At 46.5% G+C, this 9460-nt stretch overlaps 2 protein-coding genes across 2 annotated transcripts; one reads left to right on the top strand and one right to left on the bottom strand.

Annotated features, from left to right (window-relative positions):
* Positions 1 to 301: 301 nt before the first annotated feature.
* On the bottom strand, positions 302 to 5158 carry DNAAF10 (dynein axonemal assembly factor 10). The gene is made up of 8 exons (XM_065739386.1): positions 4970 to 5158; positions 4796 to 4896; positions 4435 to 4565; positions 4045 to 4146; positions 3617 to 3732; positions 3290 to 3424; positions 1617 to 1714; positions 302 to 872 (listed from the first exon to the last, which is right to left on the bottom strand). The coding sequence occupies exons 1-8, from the start codon at positions 5156 to 5158 to the stop codon at positions 665 to 667; spliced, it is 1080 nt and encodes a 359-aa protein (XP_065595458.1). The 3' UTR covers positions 302 to 664.
* Positions 5159 to 5259: 101 nt separating this feature from the next.
* On the top strand, positions 5260 to 8129 carry PNO1 (partner of NOB1 homolog). The gene is made up of 7 exons (XM_065739552.1): positions 5260 to 5427; positions 5516 to 5665; positions 6292 to 6375; positions 6622 to 6682; positions 7199 to 7316; positions 7466 to 7536; positions 8058 to 8129. Exons 1-7 carry the CDS (start codon positions 5260 to 5262, stop codon positions 8123 to 8125), a joined length of 720 nt encoding a protein of 239 aa, XP_065595624.1. The 3' UTR covers positions 8126 to 8129.
* Positions 8130 to 9460: the final 1331 nt, after the last annotated feature.

Here is a 9460-nt window from a genome sequence, read left to right as displayed (position 1 = left end):
TACGCTAACGCTGAAGGCGGACGGCAGCGAGCACCCACTGCTGAGTCGATCCCAAAGGAAAAAGAGTGTCCCGTGACCGCAGACAGTTTTTATCTTTCCCTCTGAGCGTAAACACGTAAGAACGCAAAGCATCGCAAAGTCCTCTGGGGAATGGAGTTCTTCTTCTCTTCTGAGACAGGTATACCTGGAACTATCGATGATCCATGGAGCTGGAGCATTAACTCTTTAACTCTAAATGCACTACATGATGTTATGATGTGGAATACCAGTACCAAAAATCATAAAACCATGACACCTATACACAGAAGAACCAAACCTTTTCACAAGCATGAATGGATCTGCACTGTGGTTAAACTGAACATGAGCAATTCATGTGATTTAAGATACAGGCTGTGGTAATGGAAAGGCACATTTTATTTTAATGTAAATTCACATTTCTGGAAGATAGAAGTTTTGTGCCCAGGAAACTTCTTCAAGTCATCACAGCACAATCAAACAACTCTTAAGTGCATGTATCTGAACTTTCAATAGAAAGATCTGGTTTCTATTTCTTTAATCCAGTTTTAACGAGGGAAAAATTAAATTAGAAACAGTAGGGCCCTCCCTCCCATATTTACAGACTGCAAACTACATTGCTTTCTCCTCAGAAATCCTAGTTCTCCTGTCAAACTTTGTTAAGCTTGGTAACTATCAGTACCCTCACAGTTTGGTCAAAGGCACCACAAACACACAGACCCTTTTTGTCAGGGCTCCAATCTAGGCTAGAAATCGGCTGTGTTGACAGAGTCACATTCTGCAAGAGGCTGACAGAACCTGCCACCCCCATCTCAGTTCCTTCCAAGTCCTTCTTTGAGCGCTGAGCTGGGTACTCACTGCCATGAGGAAAAGTAAAATGAGCGCTTAGAATTTACTGATACAAACAGCAATATCATTCTGCTTTCAGAAGACCACACAGTCTCACACAGGGTCTCCCCTGTTCTCAAGATAAGGCAAATGTCTACAAAATAATGAACCATCATATCCAGCTTCAGTCACACTGCATACTTGGAAGTATTTCTTAGAAAACAATAAGGCAGGAAGTGTTGAGTCCTGACATTTCCCTCCTATAGCCTTCTATTTTTCAGCAGTGATGCTTTTGCCACAGGCAGGATGACTTCACCTCAGCTATCCCCCTGAAACTCGATTCATCTACTTCACTGCATTTAGGATAACTAAATTATTGTGCTATGTAATGTGAGAAGATACTATGAATCATTGGAAGTCCAGACTTTCAGTATTTTTCTAAGATGTAATTGCTCCCATATGAGAATTACAAGAAATCTCTTCCACTCAGTATTAACTGAGAATACAATTAGATCTTGATTACACTAAGAAAAGTGACAAGGGCTACTTTCACCCATGCTGCTGCAATTCTGTTCTTTTAGGAATTAATTCAGGATTCCAGATTGAGTACTGACACCAAAATCACCCTTCTGCTGTAGTAATAAATCTAACTAGATATCCTGAGCTTGGAAATGGGACCCCAAGCACCATTTTTAGGACTACTCTTTCCTAAAACAATGAACGGTTGCTTTGGTTTCTTATTCTCCGTTATAGACCAGAAAGTCATCACTTACTATTTCCAGAGATGAAGGCTCCCAGCTCCTCCACTTGTCATAAATATATCTCTGTTCTGCGGGAGGTGTCGAACCTGCCATATGGTGGACTTGTGTGCCTAGGAAATAATCAGCATTGGACACAAGTCACCTACAGCTGAACTTCACAAATAAGGAAGCAGAATCTTTAAATGCAGTTACCTGTAGAAGAGAGTCTCCCCCACAGCAGGGGCACTGGAACTTTAAGTCCCTTACAACCCAATCCATTCTGATTCTACAACTGTCATCACTGGAACATCCACTCTGAGGTACCTTCCCTTCCTCCTGCCCTAACCTTGCCATCACAAGAACACCTCTGCACTGGAGTGGGGCTAAGGCCACCAGACCACTGCAGCTTCTTTGCAACTGGCCATCTAAGCAAGGCTAAACAGAGGAAAGTGGCTGTGTCAGAACATCTGGAGCTTTCTAGAAGTACTTGATTTGCAGACTCCTAGGTGACACCATCACCATGGGGCTAATTTCACTGTCTGACATCTCTACAAAACATTATTGTAAGTGAACATACTACAAACATTGTGCAAATGCAACATGAGCATCTACAATTCAAATTTAAATCACAGCCAGGCAACAGAAATCTGCAACACATGTGACCTGAGTTGATGCATGTATGGGAACTGTTGAATCAGGGCCTGGAACACTGATGGATCACCTGAGGTGAGCACTGAGTCAGCCACAGGAGCACAGGTGAAGGTAATGCACCTGTGTGACCAGAAGCGGTGGAGTCTGGCTCCACCTCTCCCAGACCCCATGTAAGGGCTGACCACCACTGGGGAAGGATCTCTTGGTGGATACCCCTCCTGTGTGGAGTATTTCCCTGCAAGCCTTGGTCCTCAGAGATGAGTGGGCATTTCTCTTTCCACTGATTGTCTTTTTTCCATCCTGATAATGTTTCTAATTACTCCATCTGTAAAATATATTGGCTAACAATACCATTTGGTATTACCATTTTGTTAACTTCACCCCTTACAATGCACATCTGTCTACAAACATCTGAAAGGAAATCTTCAAGTGCAATTAATGAAAGATATAATGTTATTACTGCAAAGTCTAATTCAGTAAATACTTCCATGCTATCTGTGCGAAGCTGTACCTTACCTACTTTACCAGGTGATGTGAAAAACATTAAAGATATGAAATGGAAACTCAGCTATTAAGTCACTCTACGTACATCCCTCTCACTCACCCATGATATGGTGAATCAAAAACCTTTGGTTCTAAAGAAAAACAACTATTTCCAAGGCCCACATAAGGCCTGTAACTGCAGGATAAACTAAAAAAGCAGCCACATTCAGAGGGCTCCCTTTATTTTTGGATAAATTTAAATATTTGAGTCCGCATTCTCACTGCAATTTGATATGGCCTGCAGTATTCATGACCCCTAGATGAGGGGTACAGCTGAGTGCACAGAGCTGCAACAGGAAACAAAGACCAGAGAAGCCCAAACAACAGGCTGTGAAAGAAAGGAAGCCTTGGGAAATGCTGGCAGCAGGATGCACAGGAACCCTTTCACTGCTTCCACCTGGGCTTCTATTACCTACCAAAGATGATCATTTTAAACCTGCAGTGCTTCCAGCTACTTAAGAGGCAAACTTCTGTAATAAACGCTGCTAAAGAAGTTATCTGTCTTCTCATACCTTCTCTGAAACAGAAGCAAAGCCTTTAGTCGGATGCTGCGTCCTCATATCGAACACATGAAATTTTCCCTCCAGCGACGTGGCCACCAGCTTGTTCATGTTTACATCTTTCCTGTCAAACTCCACACTGCAAACCTGGAAATATGGAAATCAGTACATTCAGCCGTTGCTAAAAACATATATTTTTGTGTGTGCAATCTGTAAATACATACCTAATCACTGCCTATTTATTTTTTTACAACACTGCCCTCACCAACTTGGAAATAACTGCCTGAAAACATACAAGCACCAAAGCTGGAATGAAGCCACGTTGCCATGGCGCCTTACCCCGTTCTTAATGTTGGTCTCCCATCGTAGTGACATTGTCTTTAAGTCAAACAATTTAATGTCCCCATTGTCATATCCAGCACAAACGACACGTTCCTCTTGATTGTAAGCATTGCCTGGACACAGAGACACAATTAACCACAACACAGAAACCCTTCTTAGGCTGTAAATTTAAAACCTTGTAAGTCAGCAATTCCAACTTAGATTTATGCCATCACTAGAGTAAGATTTAACAAGCAGGCTGTTTTTCAAGCCTGAGAGGTGTAGCAAACAGCTTCAAAACAGGCAGTCTTCTTTAAATACCATCGAGTTTGTATCCCCCCCTCTCCCAAGCTCTGCCCAAATTACACGGACTGCTTCACCTGCTGCAAAGCATGCTCACAGGGCAGGCCACAGCCCCGTGAGGGGGCTGATACCCGATACATTACCAAACGCCACAGTCCAGCAGTCTCTTTTGCTCTCTCCCTGTACAGGTTCCATGTTAGCGACAGGAGTCTCTTTCTGCCGCGGATCCCACACCTTCACAGTTCCTACAGGAGGAGCACAGAGGCAGCGTTACGGACGCACTGATGCACGGCTCCCATTTCCCCAGGGAAGGCCTCAGCAGCCAGACCACTTCAACGAACAGGAAAAAGGAAAAGCACAAGGAGGGTGTAAGTTCTCAAGCTGCTATTTTGTATTTGTTCTACTTTGTGCTCCTTCTGTCCCTTGCTCAGCAGGAACAGTATCTCAAAGAAGCTCAGAATAGCCCAGGCAGCAACAGCAAGTGGTGCTATGTTCTGGGATAAAGGGAGGATGCACAGAGCTCACCCACTCACCATCCCGACTGCCCGTCACAATTTCTGGCGCGCCTTCCCCCACTCCCAGGCCACCTACACCATCGATGCTGTTAATGATCTCCTTGTGACCTTTCACAGAATACACCGGGATTTCGGGAGCTTCCAAATCCCTGAATGAGAAAGAGCAGAGAACACGGCGTCACCTCCGGCACAGCAACCCGGAGGAAACACGATGCACGCTAGCTCAAACAAAACACAGGTATGAACACTCAGAGCCACGGGGCTGGGGTCCCGTGCAATGCGAGCTGCAGCTCGGTGCCGAGCTTTGTAACCGTTGCCGTGGGATCCAGTGGGGCATCCCCTCCCCCCAGCGTGCTTTGCGTGGGGCCGAGGCGCTCACCAGATGCTGAGTGTCCCCGCGAAGTCCCCCGTGGCCACATGCCTTCGCTGCAGGGAGGCAGCCCCGAAGGTGCCGCACTTGATAGGCTTGGCCTTCTCAACCTACGGGAAAAAGCTGAAGCGGGGACCGCCGCCGTGCGAAGCGGGGCCCCCCGACTCTGCCCCTCTCCCTCACCTCGCTGAGCAGTGCCAGCCGCCCGCCGCGCAGCTCGTACAGCTGCAGCACTCCGGAGCCGCGCGGGGCGCTGCCGAGGCACAACAGGCGGGCACTGCGCGGCACCCACTTGCACTCGAACACGGTGTAGTTCAGCGACTGCTGCGCGTGCACCACCACCTGCGGCCGCTCCGCACCAACCGCCGACATGCCGCCTCCGGAAGCGGAAGGGAGGGCGGGGCGGGACGGGGCGGAAGTGGCCGCGAGCTCTTCCGGCAGGGCGCCACGCGGCGGTGGCGGCGGTCGCCGCTATGGAGAGTGAAGCGGCGGACGGGAGCGGCTTCACGAGAGTGGCTTCCAAGCGCGGGAGGAGGAAAAGGGGAGCGGCGGGCGCGGAGTCGATGGAGGCGGAGGAGGTGGCGGGGCCGCGGCCCAGCAAGAGACCTGCCTTCCCGCCGCTTCCTCCAGACGCCATGGGGGTGAGTGTGGGTTCGCGGCCGGGCCCGTGGGGTGCGGTGTGGGTGGAAATCTGCTTGTCCCTGCTGCTCACCGCCCCGCTGTCCGCAGGTGGGGAAAGGGGAGCTGAGGAAGGTGGCGGTGCCGGCCAACAGGTACACCCCGCTGAAGGAGAACTGGATGAAGATATTCACGCCCATCGTAGAACATCTGCAGCTCCAGATCAGGTTCAACTTAAAGACGAGGAATGTTGAGATTAAGGTGAGTGCTGCCCCGGCCATCGCTGTGTTCTTCTTTCTCTTACGCGTTATTGAACTTGTGTTTTGTAAGCACCTGTAAAGCACCACTGGGATGCTGTCCTGAGAACCATTCACTCTCCCCAAGCTGTCTCCTGACGCTGTAATGTGGTTCCACACTGCGAGTTTTTTTCTTCCACAAAAAGGGTTCCTCTCAGTCACTTTTTCCTCCCATTTCTCAATCCCTTCCTCCAAATGTAGGATTTAAAGTTGTGGCTGGGGTCAGTGTTATGGAATGAATCACAGAACGGCTTCAGCTGGAAGGAACCTTAAAGCCCCCCCAGTTACCCCCCCATACCATGGACTGGTTCCCAGGCAGTTCCTGGTTCTCAGGCTGCCCAGGGCCCATCCAGCCTGGCCTTTGGCACCTCCAGGGATGGGGCACCCACAGCTCTCTGGGCAGCCTGTTGTCTTAAGCACAAAGTTCACTACTTGGATCTTTTGGTGTAGCACAACATGGAAGGGGCACTACCTTAATGTGGCTTTGGCTCTATTATTATTTTTTATGGCTACCCTTTACCTCACAGATTTTCCAAGTCCCGATTCTACTTGCCTGATCTTAATTTGGAAATACAACTTCTTGTCCTGCAGACTTGTCCAGAGACGAAGGACCTCAGCGCTCTGACAAAAGCAGCTGACTTTGTGAAAGCATTCATACTTGGCTTTCAGGTGGAGGTGAGTCTGAGCAGCTGTGTTGTGATGTTGCTCAAATCTGCACAGGACCATCACGTGTTCCGGAAATTACATAGAAGTAAAACTTCAGAGTAATTTTCTGTGATGTTTCAAATTAAGGCTGATATTTGATGTGTGAAATAAGAGATGTATTACTGATGTGGCCTGTCAGGATGCGTAAAGAAAACAAACCTGAAGCTGTGTGTGGTACAGTAACACTCGTACTGATAACAAATCTGACTATTTTAGGATGCCCTTGCTCTCATCAGATTGGACGACCTTTTCCTAGAATCATTTGAAGTTACAGATGGTGAGTAGCTTCCGCTGCACAGTTCAAGCAGCCGTATATATCTTTGCTCTCTTCCTCTTCTCCGTTTGTGTCACCTAACCTTGGGGATCAGGAAGACCTTGGTGCCAATACACAGCATTGCTGTGCAGGCAGAGGAAGCTTGACGAGCTTGCTGTCTGTTAAAAGACAACAGGGAGTCCTTGGAGCTGCTCCCAAGGAGAGCAGCATCTAAAACTGATCTGTTTCTACACATGTTCTACATGCTTTTCCCTTCGTTTGAATGCAAGAAATGTGACATATCACTGCTTGACTGAGTACTTTGTTCTTGTTGTAATTCTCTAGTTGTAGTTAACTCATTATTGAAGTTGAACTTTAAATACAGCGTGTGTGCACAGTATGTGTCATGGTATTTACTTTGCATTTGATTTTTGTTTTTTTTTAAATATGTTGTTAGGGAAAAAGCATTCTGCCATACACACCAAAGATGCTAAATAGTGACATATCACTGCTTGACTGAGTACTTTGTTCTCATTTTAGTCAAACCTCTGAAAGGAGATCATCTATCAAGAGCAATAGGGAGAATAGCAGGGAAAGGTGGAAAAACAAAATTCACTATAGAGAACGTCACGAGAACACGGATAGTTCTTGCTGACTCGTAAGTATTGTTTTTGTTCTGCCTGAAAAACAAACTAGTGAATACAATTTCAGTTCGCTGTGCTTCTCAACTCTGGTGTGAGAGAAGTCCTGTTAATTACACCACCACTGCATTCCTTGCTTTAACTAGTACTGCTTTGCTTTTCACAGGAAAATTCATATTTTAGGATCTTTTCAGAACATTAAAATGGCACGAACAGCAATCTGCAACCTAATTTTAGGTAAGTCCTGTTACCTGACCTCCTCTTACAGGAAAATAGATTGCTCTAAAAGGTGCTTTCTGCTCTCTCCCCTTGCTCCCTGCTGTGCCTGTATCTGCATGTGGAGCAGGTAGCTTGCTGGGAGGGCGTTCTTGCACGTGAGAGGAGAGCTGGGGGATAGTGGGAGCTTTGCTTCCTGATTTTCTTCCCTTGGTTTGTGGGTCCACAACCCTCCCCCTGGGACAGCAGGCAGGCTTCCTGCCTTGGCTGCAGCTGCTGTATTCCCCCATAAGGCTCAGCTGGCATCAGAAGCAGGGTGAGTCTGACGGCACCGTTATGAGCACATAGCAGCAGTCAGAGCCTTGCTGCTGCTGCTGGGTGTGCTGTGAGCACCTGCTCTGAGGTCTGACTCAGCACTCACAGTTCAGATGAAGCGCCCAGCTCTGAGCATCTCTCTCACCCACAGTCAAATCCCCCACACCCACACAGATTTAAACCTGAGTTTCTGTATCAGCTGACTGATGTATCCTTTCTTAATGCAGGAAGTCCACCATCAAAAGTTTATGGCAACATTAGGGCAGCGGCCAGCAGAGCAGCTGAAAGGTTCTGAGAGGCAGTGGTGCTGTATGGAGTGGCCGGGGAGTGCAGGCACAAGCTGTGCAGCCACACAGGTTTTGGAAGGACTTGGCTGTCTGCTGGACTGGGAAGGCACAGAAGCAAAATGGGACTGTTGTGCAGTGTGACATCCTCCAGGTGTACTGTGTGCTGTGAAAAGTCTGTGTGCAGCCATTAAAAGCTATTCTGGAATTGCTGTAATGGTGCTGAAGCACAGGTGCCTGATCTTGCTTTATTCTCAGCATAGAGCTGCCTCAGGCTCAGGGGGAAGCAGCCAGGTAAAAGCACCACAGCACGCAAAGCAAGGTTCAAATATTTTATTTTGTATTCATATAGTATGAAGGTTCTTATAGTTCCCACAACGTATGATGTAGCATGCAGAGGAAAAACTAAACATTCAACAGAAATCATTTTTCCCCACACAAACTAAAAAAAAAAACCAACCAACCTCATCCCTCCCCTTCCAATCCCCCTAAGGAAATAACGGTAGCACTAAGTTCTAGAACAACAGCCAAGATATGCACAAGCAAGTAAGAGAAATCAAAAGCATTTGCTAAAATGTTTGTAACAAATACTTATGTACAAAAAAATTCACAAAAGACCAGTTCCCCCTTGAAGCAGAGCACATGGCAGTTGACACTGGAACAGATACAACCACTGGCTGGGATTAAAAGCCACGGACTGATCCAGAGGAAGAAAGTTAAATGTAGTGGAGATTCTTGTTTTGAACGTTAACATTTACCAAAGTTTGGCAACATCGTCTTTTAAATTATGCAAATTATGTAAACAAGAGGAACATTTCCAATCGATCTACATGCAAAACTTCATGTCATGCAAGGACACCAAGCACCTGGATTTCTCTCACAGACAGAGCCCATGGATGTGCAGCACTCAGTTGAAGGAACAGCTATGGCAGACGGGTGCTCGATAGGAGATTCAGACAACCTGCACTTTCCACTGCTGATTAGAAAAGAATTTTGTTTTGTTTTTAATAGAAAAACTACTATACAGGAAAGATGTACTGTCCTAAAAAAACCTAGCAAATGTTTTTTTTTCTTCCAGCCAATAGTACCATTGCAGAAAAGGGAAGGGATGATATAAAGTTGTAAAACATGGCTCGCTACTTTTATATCACACAAATATATCAAGTTACCATCCGTTACAAATTATGATATGGACAAATCTAGAAAAGAAAACATTCTCCAGGCAAAGGACTGGAGAAGCGCAGAGGTATCAATTTAGATCGTGTGAAATTTTCCTCCTTTCTATCGTAGGTTAACAAGATTTTCCCCCTGTATGAATCCTATACACATACATATATATATAATAT

The sequence above is a fragment of the Cyrtonyx montezumae genome, unplaced genomic scaffold (assembly GCF_038088225.1).
Source record: "Cyrtonyx montezumae isolate F1298 unplaced genomic scaffold, pur_monq_1.0 scaffold_24, whole genome shotgun sequence".
Taxonomy (NCBI): domain Eukaryota; kingdom Metazoa; phylum Chordata; class Aves; order Galliformes; family Odontophoridae; genus Cyrtonyx; species Cyrtonyx montezumae.
This window is presented reverse-complemented; position numbering and strand designations above follow the sequence as displayed.

Bases quoted from the DNA above. Each gene is read 5' to 3' on its own strand.
- DNAAF10 (XM_065739386.1), bottom strand. From the start codon at position 5,158: ATGTCGGCGGTTGGTGCGGAGCGGCCGCAGGTGGTGGTGCACGCGCAG. The intron at 4,897-4,969 runs GTGAGGGAGAGG...TTTTTCCCGTAG, and splicing joins GGCTGGCACTGCTCAGCGAG to GTTGAGAAGGCCAAGCCTAT. The intron at 1,715-3,289 runs GTATGAGAAGAC...ATTATTTCCTAG, and splicing joins TTGCTTCTGTTTCAGAGAAG to GCACACAAGTCCACCATATG.
- PNO1 (XM_065739552.1), top strand. From the start codon at position 5,260: ATGGAGAGTGAAGCGGCGGACGGGAGCGGCTTCACGAGAGTGGCTTCC. The intron at 6,376-6,621 runs GTGAGTCTGAGC...TGACTATTTTAG, and splicing joins TACTTGGCTTTCAGGTGGAG to GATGCCCTTGCTCTCATCAG. The intron at 7,537-8,057 runs GTAAGTCCTGTT...TTCTTAATGCAG, and splicing joins AATCTGCAACCTAATTTTAG to GAAGTCCACCATCAAAAGTT.